This window comes from Bombus affinis, chromosome 5, assembly GCF_024516045.1.
Source record: "Bombus affinis isolate iyBomAffi1 chromosome 5, iyBomAffi1.2, whole genome shotgun sequence".
Classification (NCBI taxonomy): Eukaryota; Metazoa; Arthropoda; class Insecta; order Hymenoptera; family Apidae; genus Bombus; species Bombus affinis.
This window is the reverse complement of record NC_066348.1, coordinates 1,142,772-1,165,114: the sequence shown is the minus strand read 5'-3', so window position 1 is coordinate 1,165,114 and position 22,343 is coordinate 1,142,772. Positions and strand designations below refer to the sequence as shown.

Below are 22,343 nucleotides of genomic sequence, written 5' to 3'. Positions count from 1 at the left end.
ATATTTTTCACATAACATTTATTATGTATTACTTAATTAAATATTTTATTAAATATTTTCAGCATAAGACTATACCTGAAAGAGAAGCAAGATCTATTGTTATGCAAGTTGTATCTGCATTAAAGTACCTCAATGAAATAAAACCCCCAGTCATACATTATGATTTAAAGCCTGGTAAATTTCTATTGTATATAACTTGTTATTTTTATTATATAAAATTTAATTTTACTTTTATTATATAAAGCAAAATTTTTAATTATATACTATTATTGTTGTAATTTTGCAGGTAATATATTATTAACTGAAGGTAATGTTTGTGGAGAAATAAAGATAACGGATTTCGGGTTAAGTAAAGTAATGGATGAGGAAAATTATAATCCAGACCATGGAATGGATTTAACATCTCAAGGAGCTGGTACCTATTGGTATGTACTTCCTCATTTTAGAGACATACTTTATGACATTAGAAACATTTTTATATTTTTCTATGTTAAACTTGATTAGTAATATGCATATTTTGTAAAGGTATCTCCCACCAGAGTGTTTTGTTATTGGTAAAAATCCTCCAAAAATATCATCGAAAGTTGATGTTTGGAGTGTAGGAGTTATATTTTATCAATGTCTATATGGCAAAAAGGTATAAGTATAGTAACTGTATAATAACTGTATAACATTGATTTGCTATTAGATTGACATTGAAGATTTACATTCTAAAATCTGTTTTTAGCCATTTGGGCATAATCAATCTCAAGCTACAATTTTAGAAGAGAATACAATTTTGAAAGCCACTGAAGTTCAATTTGCAAATAAACCAACTGTTAGCAACGAAGCAAAGGTACCCCATTTTAGTATCAATTCATATGAATTAGAAAAATTTAATTAATTGTCAATATGAAAATAAAATCCTAAATTTATTTGTAAATATTTTTACTTTCACAGAGTTTCATAAGAAGTTGCCTAGCATATAGGAAAGAAGAGCGCATAGATGTGTTGACATTAGCTAGACATGAATATCTACAACCTCCAGTGCCAAAACATGGCCGTCAAGCGAATAATCAGCAACAACAGCAACAACAACAACAGATTCAGCAGCAGCAACAAACCTCATTTAGTATTGGCATGTTTAGTGGTATGAACGCGTCAAGCAGTTCGTAGTGGAAAAAAACTAAAGACAAAATCTTCGATATACTAATACATGCCAAATCTTGAACATTGAATTGCACACCATCTCATCTTAGGAACATAGCGGTTGCTATAACGAATTGTAAATACTAAAAACCGGATAATATCACCATCACCAATGCCACGATTACCACTACCACTACCACTCCACTACCACTACCGCCATCACTACCACTTCCACCACACCTTTACAACTATACTTACAGGCCAACTACATAGGACATTGCAAGAGAGATGCGAGACTGGTCGCCGCAAGTCCAGAAGCTTGCGTCTTTCTACAATACAAGCTACATTATTCAGCATGACAAAAATGTTGTGTTCGTAAATATTCAATTGTATTATCGTTCCTTGTATCAAACAGTGGGCTGACTTGATAATAGTGTTTAAAAAGAAATGAGAGAAACAGATAAACATGTGATAAGTCATTGTGAATTAAAGTGAAGTTCAAATTACGAAGAAAAGGAAACAAAGGAGTATAGCGACGGAAATCGTTACAAGTGAAAATTACTCGGTGAAAATAAAGAGAGCAATGGAAGATAAAATATCCGAGGCAAAGCGCGTCAAAGCAGTGTAGAGGGACTTTGCCTTTACGGAGACGTTCCTCTCTTCTGAAGTTACGTATGGATGAATGAGTGTGACGAAAGATTGTTAAAACTAGTGTGCGTGTATATATTTATACTATATATATATATATACTAATAAATCCGATATAATATATATATATGGTGTAAAGAACAGGACAGCATTGACAGTGGAAAGACAACTGTGGTGGATCCTCGCATGACCTCCGTGCAGCCAAGTATTCCATGAATATTTGACTGCACATCATGTTACTTTATTCAAATATTAACATTATTACTTATATCATGACTAATAACGATTAACATACACACACGAGGAGATTTGGTTGGTTGTTCCTATTCTGAAATGAGTGGGCTTATCTACACCGGATTGATTGGTCTAAGGTTCGAATGCAAAGAAAGTAAAAGAATCGCGATGCTCCCAAATAAAAAAGAACATACAGAATCGCAGTCCACGGTTTATATGCTCCATGCACATGTACATTTTTAATCCATGATTTTCTAATAGAGTGATTCATTTTTTTCTAGAGTGGACTTCGGCGCGATAATTATGATCTTACATTTCGTGATATATAACAATTCTTATAATCAGGCATTAAAAATTTTTAAAGTAAGATTCATGATACTGTACCGACCTGGTTGCTATTTCTTTATTCATAATTTGTTTTATATATGTACGTTATATATAGATAATTATGAAATAGAAGATTAAGTTATTTTATCAAGTGCCCTTGCTTTGTATTATAGTCGCGTCTGTCGACAACCTGCAGCTTTTGGGAGTACTAGAAAGTTGTTAAAATGTTGTAAGTTGTTGGTACAATGTGGGCACGGTATTGGTTGATAAATCAATACCAACGTGATTGGCAAAGAATGGTCAGAGGAGAATACATTACAAGTCTGAACAGAGTCTACTACTAGATCCATCGCTTCTATTCTAAAAGCCAACCGTTCCTGCTTCCCTCTCCTATTTCTCTTGCGGTTTTCAAATTTATTAAACAGGAAAGCGTATACTTTTAAAATTCCTCTACGAGGAAGTGCTTTTTGTAAACTAAGTTCGAAGACAAACTAGTCAGAAAATGAATAAATTCATTTACTTTTTCTCCGAGGACGGGTATGCATAATTGTCAAATTTAAAAATTTTCAATTTTTCGGTATATTTATGCAATCATCGTTTTTATATAATTAAAAAATTAACTGTAATCGAGCAAAAATTCCCTAGTTCAGAAATTTTGCTTGAACATAATGGTTAAAATAATCGCGATTAGTTTTATTATATTCTATTATATTTATTGTAGTTTAAAATGACAATTGGTGCATACTATTCTTGGGCAAAAAATAGCGTATACTTTGGCCAGTAAAATTTACGAAAAACACTTCTTTTAAAAAACAGGGATATCGTTCTGCTACCACAACAAATTGCTACCAGGAAAAGATCAAATCATTTAATAAGACGTCAAACTGATGAAAGAACGAAAAAAAAATCATTTAACGAGCATTTATTCTATGAAATCTCATTTGGGATTATTTGTAATGATAAAAAATGAAACAAATCTGCACCAAGCAGTGTTTATATGTTTTGCGATAGAAGCAATTTTGCATTTGTATATAGTGAAGACTCCTTGAAAATGCATCGTTAATAAAACTATTAAATGCATATATCGAAAACAAATTTTTATTCAAGGAATAAGATTTTTTTCATAGAAAATTCATTGCACAAATATTCAGATATTGCCTGATCAGATATATTCTTTAAAAACTACGGGTCAACTCGAAAAGAAAAGCATTACATAATAATATTTCCTGCTCTATGTGCTTTTATAACTATATGCATGCTAGAGTTTGGAGTATTATTATGCATTTTAAAAAAAGAGGAATTTAAATAATTCTTTAATAAACAAAGTTTTTTTTATCGCCCTTGCGTGTCAGTATAGTCACGATCTTCCTCATAAACAACAGGAATTGCGTCGAGGATGCTGTATGAAACGTTATAGCAATAAATTTACGTATTTGTGTATAATTTAAAGTTAGTAAACTTATTAATTAAATATGAATCACATATAACAGTGTATATTTCTCCTACAATACATATGTGTGGATATAAAATTATTTTCTTTCATTAGGTAAATTTTTGGATAGGGACATAATATAAAATATTATTTCCATTGAATTTGATTAAAATATTTGTATATAAACAACAAAACATAACTTTTTACTTATACTTAACTCTAATTATAGTATAAAATTATGTTACGTTATTGAGTAAATTCTATAAATTTCAAGAAGTATATACATACACATACTGGATGATCTACTGGAAGATTTTAATCATTCTAGTCTCAAGGGCTTTTATGGGGTCTATCGAATTTTAAAGAATCATGAAATCAAATTCCTTTTTTTCATGAATAGTTTTAAGCCTGTAGTATAATGTATTGAAAGATTTGTTACAAAATTGGCAAAATTAAGAAAACTATAAATGTTTATAAAGTACAATACATAATACAATTATTACATAATTCCATTCTGAACAGTTACTTATAATACACTGTTTTCAAAACCATATTTTTCAATTATACAGTTCAAAAAACTCAAAAGTTATTCATTTGGTTGATTTGATATCTTGTGATGATATTTATATATACCTGAAAAAAACATATCACTTTCATAATCTGTAATTTTATTGACTATTAGCATATTGACTATAGCATACAAATTTATTTAGTTCAAGACAATTTGATTTTTGAAACAAAACAATATTTCAAGAGTTATGCCATTTATATGTTCCTCGTATTTTTCACTGCCTATCGACCCTTTTGATTCTTTAAACATTAATTTTATTTTTATACCTATATCTTTATAAAGAAAATCAACTAGTAAAAACTTAGGAGATTGCATGAACTTGTTTTGACCCACTCATTTATTTTGAAATTTTTGTGTTCAATGATGTATCCATTTCTGTTTCATGTGTCTGAAACGTGCGCTTAGAATTTTTGAAAAAAATAGTTCCAATGGAAAATATTTTAAATAAAAACTGTCTGTTTTTTAATGTAAGTTTTCATTTGGAATTTTTAAATCAATTTTATTTCATCCCGTACAGTAAATTATTAGATATTAATAATTCAACATATTAAAATGCTTTGGCACCTATAAAATTTAAAGGTAGTGCAGCTAAAATTATTAGCTGCACATCACATTATTTCTAAAAAAAGAAGCGAGTAGTTTTTATATAATATAGTTTCACTATTTTATGCTCTCTTTTATTGAGAACAAATGTAGTGGTATAGTAGAACAAACGAATAATATCCGTATTAAGAAAAAAATTAAAATAACTTTAATATTCAAAGTTATTTTTAACAATATTTAAATATTGTAAAGGAGACTTAATATTCTTTCTTTATGTATTATTTGATTAATTAGATTATTTATCTTTATTAAAATTTGTTCACAGAATATAGATAATTAATCGTACGAATGTGCTAATTAATACAATTACCTTCATATATTATGGTAAGTACATTATTTATTAATGATATGTCACAGCTAGATGTCTGTAAAAATGTGTTTTGCTCCAAAATTAATCCAACATACAAAAAGAAAAAATAAATAAAAACAAATTTAAGTTAATTAATATAATGAGTCTTAATGTTTAAATTAATAGTTTATCCGTATTATAAATACAAAAATTTCATTACTGTCATATGTTTGTGAATCTCTACATTTGTAGTTATTAAGCATACACAGAACATCAATTATATTTTTCATTCAATACCAATACTATTAATAGAAGGTATGCGATCAGTAGTTAATATGTGTTATAGTTAATGCGTGAATAAGTGTTTCATGAAGATGAATTAAATTTTTCATTCTATATATATACATTATTATTACAATAACAAAAGTTTCTCTTAACTGATACTGAGTTTTGCAACAAATCACACATTATTCCATTTTCAATGAGCTGATATTCTAACATGTGCAAAAATATTTTATTAATTTTTTTTTACAAAACAATGAGTATTTAAATATCTTTCTCCAGAAAATTAACATACAGAGATAGTATAGATGTTTTAAAATTGAATATTATTTAAATATTTAGATACTCAAATGTTATACAGTCAATCATGACTCAAATGTATTATCGCATTGCACACTATGCATATATTATTTAATTATCACTGTAAAATGTAATTTTCTTAAAATATTCTAATTTATATATTCTAGTATATGTATGTACAATATCATATAAAATTATTGTATTGCCTTGATCTTAATTAAGGCAAAATTTGTTAAAATTTATATCAAATATGATCATACAGATCGTGATTAAGATCGTGTTTATTTGTTTATGCCTTTAAAATATTGTACAAAATCGATCAGTTGGAATCATCCTCATCATCATCCGAAACAGCGTATGAAATAGGTTTACGAGCACGGCCGGCAGTTTTTCGAGGTGGTACCGGAGAATTATCTACTGCACTAAGAATACTTTCTTCCTCCGACTCAGACTTCTTCTTTCTTTTCTTTACCTGTATAATTAAATAATTTTTGTGCAATTAAATAGCAAATGAATTTAAAATATTGATAAATGTCTTTTTGCATTATTTTTTGGTGATATGTCATAAATTTTTATTAATAGTTTTTATTTTGTTATTTATCAATTGCATTGTTACTTACGGGAGTTTGTTTATTTGAAAACATAACTTCCTCCGAGTCTGAATCAGAAGAAACAACTTTTTTCTTTAATTGCCTTTTCATTGCCTTTCCACCATTTTCAGTTTTCTTTTTAGCGGGAGCTAAAACATAAATAATGAGGCATAATATTAGTGACATTGATAGGTATAATATTAGTGAAGATATAAATTAATGACATTGTATAAAATATTTTGTAAAGACAAACCAATACCGATACCAATACAAACAACACCAAATGTAATATTTCGCAATTAATAAGGTATTGAATACTTTACCTTTCATCGGAGGTGAGAATATTGAAGATGATTCTTCGCTAGATGCTGCAGGAGCTTTTGTTGATTGTTTTTCTGGAGTACTACCAACTAATGAATCAAAAAGTTCTTCCGAACTAGCTGTTATTTGTACAGAGATATAATTATAATTATTATAATTTTTATATGAAATTAGCGTATCAATATAACAATATAATTAATATGTTAAACTAATAGTCCATAACAGTAACATTTACTTACGTTTCTTATGTATTTTGAGAATATCATCAGAATCGCTATTAATGACAGCTGTAGTAGGTTTTGTTTTACTAAAAAATAAATTTAATGAGAATATATTGCTTATGTATGTATATATAACGTTATATAATTATAAATAAAGTACTCACTGCTCCATGTCTGAAGAAATACTGAGTATTTCATCACTAGAAGAAGATTCTGCACTACTATAGTTGTAATTCTTTTTAGCTGTAATGTCGAAAACAAACTTCGTAAATATTAGCATATTAAAAATACACATAAATTTGACACATATCAAATGGAAATTAATACCTGCTGCTGCTCTACGAGATGTACGAGGTGCTGGAGGAGGAGAAATACTGCCAAAATCAATATCATCATTACTATCAGAATCTTTATCTTTCTTCTTGTCGTCTTTTTCTTTTTTCGCTTTGGATTTAAATTGTAATGTTGTTTGTTTCAATCCTAATCAATATAGTAAATGGTTATTATTAATAAATTTCATAGAATTTTTTATTTTGTTATAACTATGAGCATATATACTTTTTTTGCCACCAGCTCTTTTTTCTATTTTTTCTGGAGAATTGCCCAATCTATCATCTATAGGTTTGGCATTTGATTCAATCAACATGTCAAATTCATCTTTATCTTCTATTGGTTCTTTTTTTACCTATTACGTTACATAAAACGTTATATTATATTTCCACAAAAAATATAGAAGCGATTTTATTAAAAAAAGAAGACTTAATAATGTGTACTCCATTTACCCTTTGATGTTTCTTTATGCCCTCCTTTTTATCCTTAGATACAATTTCTGCTTTTTCAATCTTTCTTTTTAATTCAGTATCAATTATGGGTACTATTCGACGAATATCATCAGAAGTGTAATACTTTGAGGGTGGTTTTTTAATACATTGTTTAGACTTCTGCTCTTCTTTTCGTTCTTTTTCTTCTAACTATAGTAAAATATAGTATATATGAGAAAAACTAAATATTATCTTATTAAAAATAAAAAGAAGTTACGCTTACTCTATTCAATTCATTTAACAAGTTATCTAAATCCTCTTTCCATAAAGAAATAGGTGTACGAGCTTGTAACCTTTTCAATTCCGCTAATTTATCGTCTTTTTGACGTAATAGTTCATCTTTCTTTTCCTTCGTTAAACACCACAATGTCATTCCTAGTAAATAATCGAAGTTCTCTTTTCCAATAGCTGTAGATGATGTAGCTGATTCTTCATCGACATTTTCTGCTACTTCTTCCTATCAATATGTTACAGAAATTTGCATATTAAATATTTAGAGTAAAATAAAAATTATGGTTGTAATAAATGTTTTTGTTTACATAAGTTTCTTTTTATTACTTACTTGAGCTTCCTAATGTAGCATAACAATTACATTTTAATACATTTCAAATATGTTGTTTTAAAATAAAGACACAATACTTACTAAAACTTCTTCCCTGTTTTGTGATAACTTCCAGGCCAAGACTGGATCAGATTCATATTCTCGCCTAATTAATTCAGCAATCATATCTTTCCTTTTTTTATTTTCTATTACTATAGTACCATCACACTTTTCTAGAATGAATCGTGCTTGATTTGAAAGCTTAGATGCCTCTGCTTGTAATATACCTTCCAAATATTCTTTTCTTTTATGATACGTTTCTAACCTTACTTTATAAAAACCTTTTAAAATCTGAAGAACACTATCATATTTTTGTAGACATAGATTCTCGTCAAAAGCACACTGTAAAAATGAATTTATTATAAATGAGTTTGAGTTTTAAATACCTTAAATATATTATTTGCCTTTTACCATAGATGTAACTGTTGTTGTTGTTTGCAATTTAAATGCTTTATGAAGACCATCTCTTTCTAGTTCTACTAACTTATCACGATTTATCATTATTATAAAGTGTACTGCTGTATCTGTATTATATTCCTTGTAATCACTATAATAATGTAGGGGAAAACAAGTAATAAATATCTTTTTATCATTCATCTTTAGCACTGATACTAAAATAACAATTATATTTACCTAATCATAGCTGGGATTTTCTCAGTTCCATGTAACATTGGTTCCAATACTGTTTCTTTATATGTTTGAGTCCAAGTCCCAACTGGTAGTTCAGTAATTTCAACTTTATCTGGTGCTATCACTGAGATTTCTCCATTAATAACATATCTATAATCTCCACAACTTTCTATGACCCCTTTAAAGTTTTTATAATATGGTACCTGTAGAAAATGTGATAAAATATGGTAAGATACATGTACAATGAATATTAAAAAACTATTTTAAAAAAATATTACCATTGGTTTTGGGTCAGCACCATCCATCATTCTATATAAATTTTCAATTATTTCTCTAGGATTATAATTTGGTATCTTTGTCATCCATCCAGTACCAATACCATCAGCACCATTTACTAATACCATTGGTATAGTTGGTACATAAAAGACAGGTTCAATTTTTTGATTATCATCATATTCATGTTTTAATAAAGGATCATCATGTTTGTGAAATATATATCTTGCTAATGGACTGTGAATAACAGAGAAGATTACATATATATAGACTGTTTCTTGTACAAAATATCTGTTTCATTTTGATGAGGTAATAAATAACTGAAAGTATTTAAAAAATGCTTTAAGAGAGATTGTTTATTTTAGAGAAAAAACAATTTATATTATATGTCCTTAATTATGCCAAATATCATTTACAAAAACATTTCTTTGATACTTTAGTTCTTCATGAGATACTCTACTTTGTTCAGATAAAACAGACATTCTGTATATGCAATTTCATGTATACCTGAGCATTGTGAAAATGTAACGAGGACTCGCTGCATCCTTTCCTCCGGCGAGTCTCGTACCAAATTGACCAATTGGTTGTAGTAAATTTATATTATTACTTCCTACGAAATTTTGTGCGAGATTAATGATGGTTGACATAAGAGAAACTTCGCCATGATGATATGCTGAATGTTCAGCTACAGAACCAGCTAATTGTGCAACTTTTACTTCACGCTTGTCATTACGTTTTAAACATGTATATAATACTTTCCTTTGTCCAGGTTTAAAACCATCGATCATATTTGGTATAGACCGAACATTGTCATAGTTACTGTATAAAACCAATTCTACATTAATGAAGTCAGAAAAGGACACAGTCCGTGTATCCTTTTCGTACAGAAAGCGTTCTCCAAGACCAATTTCCTTTCTTCTCTTTGTTTCATCCATATGGTTCATTAACCAATCTTTACGTTGATCAACACATTTCTTACTGAAAGCCATGATGATGTTCTGATCATCTTGATCTCCATCATATCTAAATCGAATTCTATGTCTAGTCATATTTTCAAAATATTCTTTTGCTTCCTTAGCAGTGGAAGTACCCAAACCTATAAGTAACAGATCTTTTTATGCATCCCAAACAAAAAAACAACAAAATTTGTAAAATAATAGAAACACAAACCTTTGTAGTACTTAATTTTGTAGGTATGAAAATTTTCCGTTTCTGACTTCCATTTCTGGAATTCTGGCATTGAAAAGAAGCTTAATATTTGATTTCCTTTTGAAGCTTTAACAATAGGTGTAATAAATTCCTCTACGAAATTTAATTTCAATAATGACGGCCAATTATGATGAATAAAATTAATTAGTAAGCCTTTGATATGAGAACCATCCTAATAAATACATTTAACATAATTATGTTATTACGCAATTAAAATATGCACATGGAAATGCAAAATTTAATAGAAAATTAACCTGATCTTGATCAGTCATTATCATCATTTTTCCATAACGTAATGTTTTTAAATCTTCTCGAGTTTCATATTTCTTTTTATACTGGAGTCCAAGAATTTTTATTAAATTATTAATTTCTGCATTTTCCAAAATCTGCTTATGTGTTGCTTCTCTTACGTTCAAAATTTTACCTAAAGTTGAAAACATTTATAAATAGTATTATATATAATTTAAGTAATTTTCATTTACATGACGTTTGTATTATTTACCTCTTAAAGGAAATATACCATATTTATCTCTACCTATCGCCGCAAGTCCAGATACAGCCATGGTTTTGGCTGAATCTCCCTCAGTTAATATAAGTGTACATTCTAATGATTTGTTAGTTCCAGCATCATTAGCATCTTCCAATTTTGGTATACCTGAAATAAAAGATTATATAAATAACTAAAATTATTTGTATCATATGAATATATACGAAATTTACCTTGCAATTTTCTTTGTTTTGACTTGGGGCCCAATTTTTGTAACTGACTATCGGCTTTAAATTTCGCCCATGTCAAAACTGCTTCTACAATTCCGATTTTCGTTACCTAAGTATAAATTAAAATTTAATACATATATAGACAAGTATTATATTAATAATAAAATTGCATTTTAATAATTACAGCTGTAATAAATTTTTCACTAAGTGTGCACTTTGATCCAAAACTTTTAGGTTGCAATGTCATATTCTCTTTAGTTTGTGAATCAAATGTGGGATTATTAATAAGACAATTAACAAAAATCCACAAATGATTTTTTATTTGGAATGGTTTAATTGCTACTCCAGCCTTATTTTTCCTTTTTAATGTTTCTGTTAATTGTTTCACTATTAAATCTGTGACATGATCTGTATGTCGGCCACCCTGTTTGCAAAAGAGTTTGTTCAATTTTTTTATACATAAACATTAATTTCATCTATTCTATTTCATCATATCTATTACCTTTGTTGTTGCAATACTGTTTACAAAAGACATTTGCTGGTAACCCTTGTCAGATAAAGCAACGGCTACTTCCCAACGAGCTCCACAACTTTCATATACAACTTTTAAAGGATTACCACCTTCATCTTCTCTACCCTTGATATAGAAATCAACATAGTCCTTGAAATTCTTGACAGGAATCTTAGTACCATTAAGATAGACTTTAACACCTCTAGTTGAAGCTGCTATATCATAAGCTCTTCTAGACATTAGAGCAACTATGTCATCATCCAAAGACTGCATTTTAAATTTTGATAGATCTGGTGAAAATATGACTTTTGTAAAATCTTCGCCAGAAAAGTCTTTGATCCTAGGCTCACTTGCACTTCCCATATTATTATTCCACGTCTATAAATATTTATTTTAAATAATTACAGACACATATTACTATAAAACAAATATTTCAAATGTTTTTATAAGATAATTACTTGTTTTAAACATTTTTTGTATTCTTTAGACGCAGTTTCCACAGTAAAGCGGTGGCTAAAAATATTACACAATTTGGCACCATAGCCATTTCTACCACCTGTTACTTTTTCTTCTTCATCATCATAATTAGATGATGTTAACAAATGGCCAAATATCATTGTAGGAACATACATATTTTCCTCTTTATGAATTACCACTGGAATGCCTTTACCATTATTCCATACAGATATAACATTATTTTTTCTACAAATAAAATTTATTATTCATTAATTTTATCATTTATTGTTCATTTTATAATTCATATAATTATTATTATACATTATCCATTTCTTAATAGATATTAAATAGTTCTTACGGATCAATTTCAATTTTAATTGTATCCATTTTAGGATCCCTCTGTTTATTATCTGCTGCATTTACTAATATTTCATCAAATATTTTGTACAATCCCGGAACATATTTTATTTCTTTTTGTACCATTGATTCTTTTTCTTTATCATAAATCCACATCATTTCCGTCATTGGTTCAACAGAACCAATATAAGTATCAGGACGTAGTAAAATATGTTCCAACTGAGACTTTTTTTGATATATACCTTCAATAGTTTTTTTCTTTGATGCATTATCACCACTTCCATTTTCTACTGTATTACTCATGTTTGCAAAAAGTCTTTTTATGTAACTATAAAATTTCAATGCAATATATATAATAGACTATGACAATTTCAATTGATGTCAAATTACATATTATATCTAAATATTATTTATTCATATCTAACTATTATTATAATTGTTAATATGTGAAGGTGATCAAATAATTCTTTCTTTCAAGGTATATAAACTATAATGTTTAGGTATATTACAAAGCATTGTTTTATTACGAGAAGAAATACTTGCTCGTAATACATAGCTTCTAAGAATGTTTTTCTCTTAATATTAATATTACAATTATGTATCCATTAAATACTTAAATTACATTTGAAATTGATAACTAATTATTCAGATTAATATTTACAATATCATCATTTTTTCTTTTACAAATCTATATATAAATTATTTATTACAGAGCTTTAATTTTAATTATTAATAACATTCTCCATGTATGAAAAAATATTTCAAGTATAGCATTCTTTATTCGTAGTTGTTTATTAAGCAGAAAATTTTTCTATAACCATACTACAAGTTATGTTATATTATAACGCTCCATTATTAGTATTATTGACATATTAAATAGACAGGATATTATTGAGATATAATTGTAAAATAATAATAAAATTATCCTTTTAAAATAAATAAAATTTTATTTCAACTAATTTTAATATAAATTTGTATAGATCATTTGTTCAAAATTTAGAGTACAATTGAATTAAATTTGGATTAGTAAGTATAAATATAATATAAAAATAAAATTAAATAATCGTAACGGGAAGATAGTATAAGTATATTCGAAACGTGACATAAAAGTTTTCATTTCTATTAAATGTTAAAACTAATATTTATTAAAAATTTCATACCCGAAGCAAGTTTTACTAATATGGCGGGAAAACATTTTCTGTGTAATTGGCTAACGCAACAAAAGACGATGGTTTGACATACAATCCCATTTTTCGAAAATAATAGAAGTGTTTCATAAAATACTTGAAAATAAAAGAAATTCTAAGAATAACCTTAAGTCAGAAATTGTTTTCATGATTTACCTGCAATAAAATTGTAATAAAAATACAAAATTGCGTCGGCAACAGAAATTTTCACAAGTATAAAACGTCTGTCAAGATTACAGCTATGAATTAACACCACTGTCGATAAATGACTGAAATTAATTAATTGTCAAACGCACTATTTTGTTATTTTATTGTCCAATTGGCAATTAAATAATTGATCTTGCAGAAAAAATATTATTTTTACCCTACGCTTTGTCTCAAGCCTGTACCGTAAATTGATGTCTACACGGTAAACTATCCATCTCCAAACGGCTAAAGTCACTTAGTATAGGCGCTGTTCCAAAAGACGACCAAAACTTAACGTACCAAACAATGTTATTTTATATGATTAAACAATTACAATTTGTATTATATCTATTTAAAAAAGAGATTTTATAACTTAGTTATTTAAAGATGACATAATAATGTAAAAATCGATGTAAGAGTACATCAGGGAAATGGAAATTTTAAATGATAAAATATAGAAAATAAGTGAAAGGATACCGTGTACTTTTTAAAGTCCTTTTTTAAATCAAAGCGTTCACTTTAAACACGTGTTATTATTTATACTTCATTCATATTATTTAATAATTGTTAAAATGTTAAAATCAATTTAAATAAAGAAGCTACACTGGTATTTTCGCAAGTCTAACTCTAAATACATGATCATGTGTCGTTTATATCCTAAAGTTAATTTTGTTTTTTACATAATTCTCTTTCAAATAACAATTTTTAAAAATTGATAACATATTTGATTAATCATTTCGTAATCAATTATTTATATAAAAATATATAATATACAATAAGTCACAGAAAGTATATAGTTTAAAATACATATATATTTTGCATATATAAGTTTCATCATAATTACTGATATAATCTGGTATTATTGTTTCTAATCGTATTTTCGAGTAAAGATGAGTATAAAAAATAATAAATTGTACTACTTTAAAGGTAGCTTCATTTTTAATTTTATTTTAATATATAAATATTTTTATTAACGCAGTAACTAAAACAATACGAAATAATAAAATTTTGTTATCTAAAAAATTATAATAAAAAGTGATCTGAATAATATATCTTCCACTAATATTTTTTTTATTATATACAATAATACTTTTAACTTGAATATAATATATATACAAGATTTTATTCCATTAAAATTTATTTAAAGATGCAGCAAATGTATTGTAGTCAATTTAATGAATTAAATTATTAGGGGAAAAGATATTGGTCACAAGGTATATGAAGCTCTAGTTATTGGCCGGTGCAGTCATATGCAACGATCGTGGGCTAGTCTATAGTCCCTAACAAATTATGATTTTCAAGAACAGATTTGTATTCGTTAGTGTAGAAAAGATTTATCTATGCTTCCTAATTTGATATATTTGGTTAAAGGTTAAGAAATATATTTTCTGAAATTAGTTTGACGAATATGTCCGGTTCCTCTACTTAGAAATTTAACATTCGAGAATGTAATTTTATATTTCCTATTTTATAGTTTATATTTTCCTTCAGTATGCAAAGTTGTAGTTTTCATCGAAGGAAGACATTCTTCAAAAGCTATTTCGGAGTATTTCTATTTTATAATATCTCAAGATTGTGAAGCAATCCTGTTTTATCTGGATCCTGATCACGTTGTTTTATTTACTTCAATCAACTCAACACGTTGGATAGCCTATAAAAAATGATTGCAATGTGTATCATATTATAAATACATATGTTATAATTATGACAAAATTATTTAAGAAATCAATTCGTGTAAAAGCATTGTGTAATCTCATAAAAAAAAAGCAAATGTGCTTTTTGAATGTTCTGATCCGTTTTAATAAAATTATATTACTGAATAATAATCTCATTAATTAGGTAAACATCATTTTTATACAATTTCTTTTTTGTTCATTTAAAATGATCACAATTAGGCTTTCTTCTAAGAATTATTTTGTATATTTTCATAAAATGGATACAAAAATGATTTTCAATACCTTATACAAATTCCCAGCAGAATAAATTTAATAATTGTGTTGGCTATACTGTTTTTCTAATCATTTTTATATATTGTATATTTCGAGTTATAAACAACATTGTTTATTTAGTAACGCTAATAGTAAAGGAAATTATGCATTAAAAATTATTCAGTTATAAATATTACAATCATAATTGTTTATTTTATGGATTAACGAAGAAAGAAAAAATATCACTTTTAGGCAGTGTTATTAAATAACAATTGGACATGACAACGCTAAAAGGCATTTTTCCTGATTCAAGTATGTCTTTTACAAAATTATTTATTAATATTAAAATAGTAACTTTATATTTACTATTATTTGTAATGATTGTTATCTACATTTTTATTGCAAATTATTTAGTAATTAATATTTTCTTTTTTAGAATCAGTAAAAGGAAAAAATTTCATACATGAAAATGTCAAAAATCTTCGTCGTATAGATCACTTACATATTAATAAAGGAACAAAAGATGTACAAAAATCACAAATATCCAACCGTAGAACAATTAATAATAATAATTATAGTAATAATCAAAATAATAATGTTTTACCAAAAGTTAATACAAATCTTCAAACAAAAAAACATGATAATGCGAATACAAGTGTAAATAGTAAATTAGATCAGCATCAAGAATTGTGTAAGAAAATAAGTGCCTCAACATTAGACAAAGATAATATTTTTATGAAAAAGACAATACATTCAACAAGTAATAATTTGTTAATTAAAGAAAGAAAAAAGGAAAATAAAGGATTACATAAATGTACGCAGAAATTACATGAGAATATTTCATCAAATCCTAATTTCTCATATAAATCAATCGGAGATACTGACAATAATATAAAGGTTCAAATTAAAGTTAGAAATCAAGGTATTCAGACATTGGACACACAGGAAATTGATGATCTATTTTCTGAAGGAATAGTTAAGTATGTATATTTGTATATTTTATTCAGAGTTATTTTATTTTCTATTTTTGTGTACAGGTCATTATCATTATTATTGTTATTATAGTAGTCTAAAGTTTGCTAATAATAATTTCTCTGTGTAGGTACCCTTCAAAAAAATATTTAAATCGTTATGAATCAATAAATAAAGATAATACAAATGAAGAAATTAATGTATCTTCAAGAAGTATAACAAATTCACCTTTAGATCAAGGAGATATTCGAGTTGTTGAAAAAAATACACAAGCTAAAAATGATACAAAAAGTTCCAAATTTGTATTATCTAAAGAAGAAGTAAATTTTATTAAATTAAACAAAGAACATACCACTGCAACTAACAAGATAGCAACCCAAATGAATAACAACATCAATAATAATAGTAATAATAACAATCTTCCTACAAATTATCGCATGGGTGTAGTTCCAAAGTATGTAAATATGTATTATACATATATTTATTATTATTCATTGATTTGATTTTTTTCTTATATTTTTTACTACAAATAACAATTATTATATCAGTGATCTATAATTTGTACATACCATTTTTAATTTTATTTCTTATATTTTAAATCTTCTGACTAAAACTTTTTTGTTGAAAAACTATTTGATTAGATATATTAAGAACAGAAAGGAAATTCAAGAAAGGGTACAGAGAGCTAAAGTAGAAGAATTGGATCCTAACTGTCCAAATGGACATGTTCCATTACCTGATAATGAGCGTAAGGAGACATTGCAAATGTTAAAAAAGAGTACGTGATTTAAAAATTAAGTTTTTTTTAAAGTAAAATCGTGGTTTATTTAAATTAATATTACTATTCTAGATTACCAAGATTATGTAACTGAATTAAATATGATGCCTATAAAAGTGGATACCCTTAGGGCGCAGCGACGAAAAATTGAAATAGAGAAACAACTGAACAAATTAGAAGAAGGGATAAAAGTTTTCTCAAGACCAAAAGTTTATGTAAAAATGAATGCTTAAATTATTATTTTTTATATACAGTTATATAATTTAATGTATAAGAAACAGGAATTATTTTCCCTTATTTTTCAATGGAGCTTTACCAATTTGTAAAGTTCATCAAATCAAACATTAATATCCCAAAAGCTTCTCTCAAAAACTGATGAAGTTTCATAAAGAATTAAAAAGATAGTTAAGAAATGCTTTTTAGCAGCACTCGAAAGTGATGAAATAAGTTCATATACATATAACAGTTTTCTTTTTTCAATTGAAATACTCGTATACTTGATTATTCAACTAACTACATATTTAACCAAAGAACAAGAAGAAACCTTTTGATCAATATCGCTAAAAAGAAAGTATATCGATTTTATTTGTATATTTAGAAACTAAGTTTAATGTCTCATAACTTCAAATGTTATTTATTAATGATAATACATAATTAAATATAAAAAGGTAATATGAGAAAATTAAGATTAATCCTTGATAAGTTCGTATAAAAATAAAGGGTACTTCTATTAAATCTCAAGTAAAGAGCAAACCAAAATAAGATTACAAAATATACATTTATATCAACTTATTTTATTGTTCCTAAATATTGAAGGTATTTCTGTGTCAGGTGCTGAATTATTATACATCATCTACATAGATATACATATATATGTATGTATATTTATATTTAGTAACTGTATATAATATACACAACTTTTGTAAAATTCTGTATTATTAAATATTTAGTAATACTTTATTTACAATATTTACTTTGTAACTTGTTCTTTATTAGGGAAACTCGTGTTAATAGTATGTACAAAAGCTACTGGATCAAAATGAATTTGACCTAAATTATAATATTTTTCATCATGTTCGTACCATTTCTTAAAATTAAAATCACTAAAGAATATTCTTATTTCTCTCTCTGCAGATGCAACTGAATCTAAAAGAACACTTTTTTATATTATACACAAATAACATAGATGGGTATTTATAAAATGAAGAGTATACCAGAACCATGCGTTGCATTTCTTGTATCTGATAGACCATACATTCCTCGAATTGTATCACGGGCAGTATATTGTGCCTGATAAACTTTTGTAGGACCCATTAATTGTCTCCACTTAGCAATAGCATTGTGATCTGTTAAAATATAAATATCTGATGGGCCACTACACATAAATGTCAGAAGACGATTGTAAAAGAACTTTTCTTTGTGTTCTTCATAAAATAACACTGCTTCTTTTTGAGTAATTATTGTCCTACGTGATCTGACAATTTTTAAGTTATTGTCAATTATTGAATCTCGAATTTTCTGAAATTATAATAATATTTAAATATTACCATAATCTTATTCAGAAATGGAAATAAACTGTTCCACCAACCCTATTTTGCTGCCATTTAAAAGTATACATTTGTATATATGTCTCAAATTTGCATTAAATTTAAGTTATATCCTCTTACCTGAAGCACAAAAGGAGATTTAACAACATGTGGTTTAATTATTGCCAAAGTTAATTGAAGATATGTTTTTGATTGCATTTCAATATTTTAATTACCTACCATTTCTGTAAAAAAATGAAAATTTTCATAGTGCAATAAAAATAACTTTAAACTTTTTATTCAAAAGCATGGTGTACGATGTATGATCAACCCGCAACATAATAAATGAGGTTTATGACAAAATATAAGTTACATACAATATTGTTTATATTTGTCAGGAGTATAAATTATATGTACCAAACACATACATATACATCAATTTAATCAATGTGATATATATGATTATTTTATCTGCAATAACTCAGTATTACAACTGTAATAATATATGTGTGGAGGTTAATTACTATTTATTTCAATAAATCGTACAATAAAATTTAAAACTGAACTTTTCAGGTTGTAAAGGGTTACTTTTTTTTCTTATGATGTTCTATCTATGAAACTACTTTATTCATGACGATTTGTGAAAGTTTATAAGTAAATTTGCGCTTATGGTTGTTTTGTGTATGTCAGTTTGATAGTTTGATCAGAAGTGTAATCCATCTGAACTAAAGTGTTGTGTTATTATTTCGTTTTTATTAGTCTATCCTTATGGCATCACCAGCACCGAAATCACCAGAACAATCTGAAAGAAACAGAAAATATGATAGACAATTAAGGTATAGATTTTATACATATACATTAAGGTATATATTTTATATATTATAGATATATAAAACCTATCCTATTTCAGGATCAGAAAGGTAATTGGAAGTAATTGTATATTTATAATAAAATAATTTTCTTTAATCAGCCTGACAAATAATTAAATTTTGTAATAAGTTAATTAATTTAGTTATAATATTAATATATTAATAATATCAACATATAGGTTATGGGGTGATCATGGTCAAACTGCGTTAGAAAGTGCACATGTTTGTGTCATAAATGCTACAGGCCTTGGTACGGAAATTTTAAAATCCTTAGTCTTACCAGGCATTGGAGCATTTACAATTGTAGATGGAAAAAAGGTTACTAATGAAGATATTGGGGCAAAGTATGTATGCAGAGATGTTAATAATTATACATAAAAGAGTTGTATCAAAATATTTTAAATTTATTTAATGTGTATTTTTAAATAGTTTCTTTCTAGAAGCAGACTGTATTGGGAAATCAAGAGCACAGGTTGCAACACAAATGTTGTTAGAATTAAATTCTGATGTTAGAGGTGATTATATAGATGAGGAACCTGAAGAAATTTTATGCAACAGTCCTGACTTTTTCAACAATTTTACTGTTGTTGTAGCTACTTCATTAGTTGAAAAGTAAGAATCATTATAAATAATAAATTATTGCAGAGACTTGACTTATTTTAAATTATATATTTTAAAAGAAAAAATTTTCAGATCTTTAATTCTTCTGTCACAAAGGCTTTGGGAATTAAACATACCTTTAATAGTGTGTAGAAGTATAGGATTTATTGCATATATGAGGATTCAAATAAAGGAACATACAGTCATAGAAACACATCCAGACAATGAAACTCCAGATTTGCGTTTAGATAAACCATTTGAGACATTAAAGAAGCATCTTGATTCCATAAATTTAGATGAACTGAGTTTTAAAGATCACTCTCATATACCATACTTAGTTATATTGTACAAATTTTTAGAAAATTGGATTCTAAATAATGGGGAATTACCAAAAACTTACAAAGAAAAAAGCCAATTAAAAGAAATGATAAAAGAAGGAATGAGAAGAGATGAGAATGATACTGCAAATAGTGAAGAAAATTTTGAAGAAGCTATTAAAGCTGTTAATACATGTATAGGATGTACTGAAATCCCTGAGAATGTAATGAATATTCTTAATGATGATAAATGCATCAATTTAACAGCTAAGGTATAACAAAAAAGTATTATCATGCAAGTGAATAATATTACTTTAAACTAATTTAATATACTTTTAGAGTAGTTCATTTTGGATTATAGCTAAAGCAATAAAAGATTTTGTTGAAAATGAGGGAGGTGGATTACTACCATTAAAAGGTACTTTGCCAGATATGACAGCAGATACGGAAAAATATATAACATTTCAGCAAATGTGAGATTCTTTATTATAAGACATTTATTATAAAGATATCGTTTTTCTAGTATATTTAGATAAATTTATTTATTATAGATATCACAAACAAGCGATAGTTGATGCAGAAGCAGTATGGCGACGTACATTGCAATTGTTACGACAATTAGGAAAATCTTCAGATTCCATTTCTGAAAGGGATGTCAAGTTGTTCTGCAGACATGCTTTGAACATACACGTCCAAAGGGGAACGTGTATCGCAGATGAATATGATTCTAAAATTTTTGATGCAAGCAATATAGGTACTATATAACAACTTATAAAATTTGGAAGCAGAATGATTAAAAATAATTGTACAGTTTTAAAAATATTAAACATCCTGTGAGTGACATAATTTAGTAATTAATAATTTTCTACTCTTTTCAGTGCAATGTTTAGAAAATCCCGAGAGTATGATGATTTATTATGTTGTTCTTAGGGGAGTTGAAAAATTTCAAACAGAATATAATTCATATCCTGGAGAATTTGATGATCAAGTAGAACCTGATATAGTTAAGCTTAAGGTATGTTTCATATAAAATAATTATTTTAATAGGAAAAAATATGAATATTATTATATAATTGTCCTTTTTGTTTAGGCATGCATAACAAAGTTACTGAATGAATGGGGATGTGGACCATTGGTAAAAGATGATTATGTTCATGAATTTTGTCGATTTGGCGGAGCGGAGTTGCATTCAGTATCAGCATTTTTAGGTGGCCTTGCAGCTCAAGAAGTTATAAAATTTGTTACAAATCAATATAAACCAGTTCATAATACCTTTATATATGATGCAGTGACTTCAAGTTCTGGAATATTTTTCTTTTAATATTATTAAATAGTAAATTATGCTCCTGTATAAAATAAAAATATACAATTTTATAATTTACATAATAAATTTTGTTCATTTTATGACTGTATATAATATAATGACATTTTAAAAATACATTTTATAAAAATGGAAAAA

At 26.9% G+C, this 22,343-nt stretch overlaps 5 protein-coding genes across 25 annotated transcripts in view; 3 read left to right on the top strand and 2 right to left on the bottom strand.

Annotated features, from left to right (window-relative positions):
- The window catches only part of LOC126916863 (serine/threonine-protein kinase tousled-like 2), a 31,230-nt gene extending 27,406 nt beyond the window's left edge, over positions 1-3,824 (top strand). For all 14 annotated transcript variants that reach the window (XM_050723093.1, XM_050723094.1, XM_050723089.1 and 11 more), the window contains 5 exons: positions 63-174; positions 287-425; positions 526-637; positions 728-835; positions 940-3,824. In XM_050723093.1, the coding sequence (XP_050579050.1) occupies positions 63-174; positions 287-425; positions 526-637; positions 728-835; positions 940-1,155 (687 nt within the window). In that variant the 3' untranslated portion in view covers positions 1,156-3,824. The remainder of the gene's footprint in view (positions 1-62; positions 175-286; positions 426-525; positions 638-727; positions 836-939) is intronic.
- Positions 3,825-5,374: 1,550 nt separating this feature from the next.
- LOC126916862 (DNA topoisomerase 2) lies at positions 5,375-14,141 on the bottom strand. 2 transcript variants are annotated; one of them, XM_050723087.1, is made up of 23 exons: positions 13,865-14,141; positions 12,523-12,849; positions 12,167-12,410; positions 11,700-12,086; positions 11,382-11,621; positions 11,201-11,306; positions 10,983-11,135; positions 10,735-10,904; positions 10,442-10,652; positions 9,779-10,367; positions 9,277-9,508; positions 9,002-9,201; positions 8,780-8,915; positions 8,402-8,710; positions 7,991-8,224; positions 7,729-7,917; positions 7,505-7,631; positions 7,274-7,426; positions 7,111-7,189; positions 6,965-7,032; positions 6,728-6,844; positions 6,435-6,553; positions 5,375-6,286 (listed from the first exon to the last, which is right to left on the bottom strand). In XM_050723087.1, the coding sequence occupies exons 2-23, from the start codon at positions 12,822-12,824 to the stop codon at positions 6,134-6,136; spliced, it is 4,518 nt and encodes a 1,505-aa protein (XP_050579044.1). In that variant the 5' UTR covers positions 12,825-12,849; positions 13,865-14,141; the 3' UTR covers positions 5,375-6,133. The 2 variants fall into 2 exon arrangements, with proteins under 2 accessions (XP_050579044.1, XP_050579045.1); XM_050723088.1 differs by having other exon boundaries at positions 8,411-8,710.
- A 994-nt stretch (positions 14,142-15,135) lies between these two features.
- On the top strand, positions 15,136-18,645 carry LOC126916229 (probable serine/threonine-protein kinase DDB_G0282963). Of its 4 annotated transcripts, XM_050721781.1 has the most exons (7): positions 15,136-15,265; positions 15,369-15,733; positions 16,075-16,134; positions 16,259-16,802; positions 16,925-17,248; positions 17,436-17,572; positions 17,645-18,645. In XM_050721781.1, the coding sequence occupies exons 3-7, from the start codon at positions 16,101-16,103 to the stop codon at positions 17,803-17,805; spliced, it is 1,200 nt and encodes a 399-aa protein (XP_050577738.1). In that variant the 5' UTR covers positions 15,136-15,265; positions 15,369-15,733; positions 16,075-16,100; the 3' UTR covers positions 17,806-18,645. The 4 variants fall into 4 exon arrangements, with proteins under 4 accessions (XP_050577738.1, XP_050577740.1, XP_050577737.1 ...); XM_050721783.1 differs by having other exon boundaries at positions 15,152-15,563; XM_050721780.1 differs by having other exon boundaries at positions 15,152-15,733.
- LOC126916239 (nucleoside diphosphate kinase 6-like) lies at positions 18,332-19,485 on the bottom strand. 3 transcript variants are annotated; one of them, XM_050721800.1, is made up of 4 exons: positions 19,339-19,406; positions 19,161-19,239; positions 18,787-19,090; positions 18,332-18,718 (listed from the first exon to the last, which is right to left on the bottom strand). In XM_050721800.1, the coding sequence occupies exons 2-4, from the start codon at positions 19,188-19,190 to the stop codon at positions 18,543-18,545; spliced, it is 510 nt and encodes a 169-aa protein (XP_050577757.1). In that variant the 5' UTR covers positions 19,191-19,239; positions 19,339-19,406; the 3' UTR covers positions 18,332-18,542. The 3 variants fall into 3 exon arrangements, with proteins under 3 accessions (XP_050577757.1, XP_050577758.1, XP_050577756.1); XM_050721801.1 differs by lacking the exon at positions 19,161-19,239 and having other exon boundaries at positions 19,339-19,485; XM_050721799.1 differs by lacking the exon at positions 19,161-19,239 and having other exon boundaries at positions 19,240-19,343.
- A 300-nt stretch (positions 19,486-19,785) lies between these two features.
- On the top strand, positions 19,786-22,288 carry LOC126916225 (NEDD8-activating enzyme E1 regulatory subunit). Of its 2 annotated transcripts, XM_050721757.1 has the most exons (8): positions 19,786-19,934; positions 20,147-20,311; positions 20,397-20,579; positions 20,661-21,156; positions 21,224-21,357; positions 21,436-21,638; positions 21,763-21,899; positions 21,975-22,288. In XM_050721757.1, exons 1-8 carry the CDS (start codon positions 19,867-19,869, stop codon positions 22,203-22,205), a joined length of 1,617 nt encoding a protein of 538 aa, XP_050577714.1. In that variant the 5' UTR covers positions 19,786-19,866; the 3' UTR covers positions 22,206-22,288. The 2 variants fall into 2 exon arrangements, with proteins under 2 accessions (XP_050577714.1, XP_050577715.1); XM_050721758.1 differs by lacking the exon at positions 19,786-19,934 and having other exon boundaries at positions 20,163-20,311; positions 20,408-20,579.
- The last annotated feature ends 55 nt before the right edge of the window (positions 22,289-22,343 follow it).

Bases quoted from the DNA above. Each gene is read 5' to 3' on its own strand.
- LOC126916229 (XM_050721781.1), top strand. From the start codon at position 16,101: ATGACAACGCTAAAAGGCATTTTTCCTGATTCAA. The intron at 16,135-16,258 runs GTATGTCTTTTA...TTTCTTTTTTAG, and splicing joins AGGCATTTTTCCTGATTCAA to AATCAGTAAAAGGAAAAAAT. The intron at 17,573-17,644 runs GTACGTGATTTA...TTACTATTCTAG, and splicing joins ATTGCAAATGTTAAAAAAGA to ATTACCAAGATTATGTAACT.
- LOC126916239 (XM_050721799.1), bottom strand. From the start codon at position 19,317: ATGCAATCAAAAACATATCTTCAATTAACTTTGGCAATAATTAAACCA. The intron at 19,091-19,239 runs GTAAGAGGATAT...TTATAATTTCAG, and splicing joins AATCTCCTTTTGTGCTTCAG to AAAATTCGAGATTCAATAAT. The intron at 18,719-18,786 runs GTATACTCTTCA...GTGTTCTTTTAG, and splicing joins AAATGCAACGCATGGTTCTG to ATTCAGTTGCATCTGCAGAG.
- LOC126916862 (XM_050723087.1), bottom strand. From the start codon at position 12,824: ATGAGTAATACAGTAGAAAATGGAAGTGGTGATAATGCATCAAAGAAA. The intron at 11,136-11,200 runs GTAAATTTCGTA...CTTTTATTTCAG, and splicing joins AAAACAAAGAAAATTGCAAG to GTATACCAAAATTGGAAGAT. The intron at 8,225-8,401 runs GTGTCTTTATTT...ACATATTGATAG, and splicing joins AAGAAGTTTTAGTAAGTATT to GAAGAAGTAGCAGAAAATGT.
- LOC126916225 (XM_050721757.1), top strand. From the start codon at position 19,867: ATGGCATCACCAGCACCGAAATCACCAGAACAATCTGAAAGAAACAGA. The intron at 20,580-20,660 runs GTAAGAATCATT...AAAAATTTTCAG, and splicing joins GCTACTTCATTAGTTGAAAA to ATCTTTAATTCTTCTGTCAC. The intron at 21,157-21,223 runs GTATAACAAAAA...ATATACTTTTAG, and splicing joins GCATCAATTTAACAGCTAAG to AGTAGTTCATTTTGGATTAT.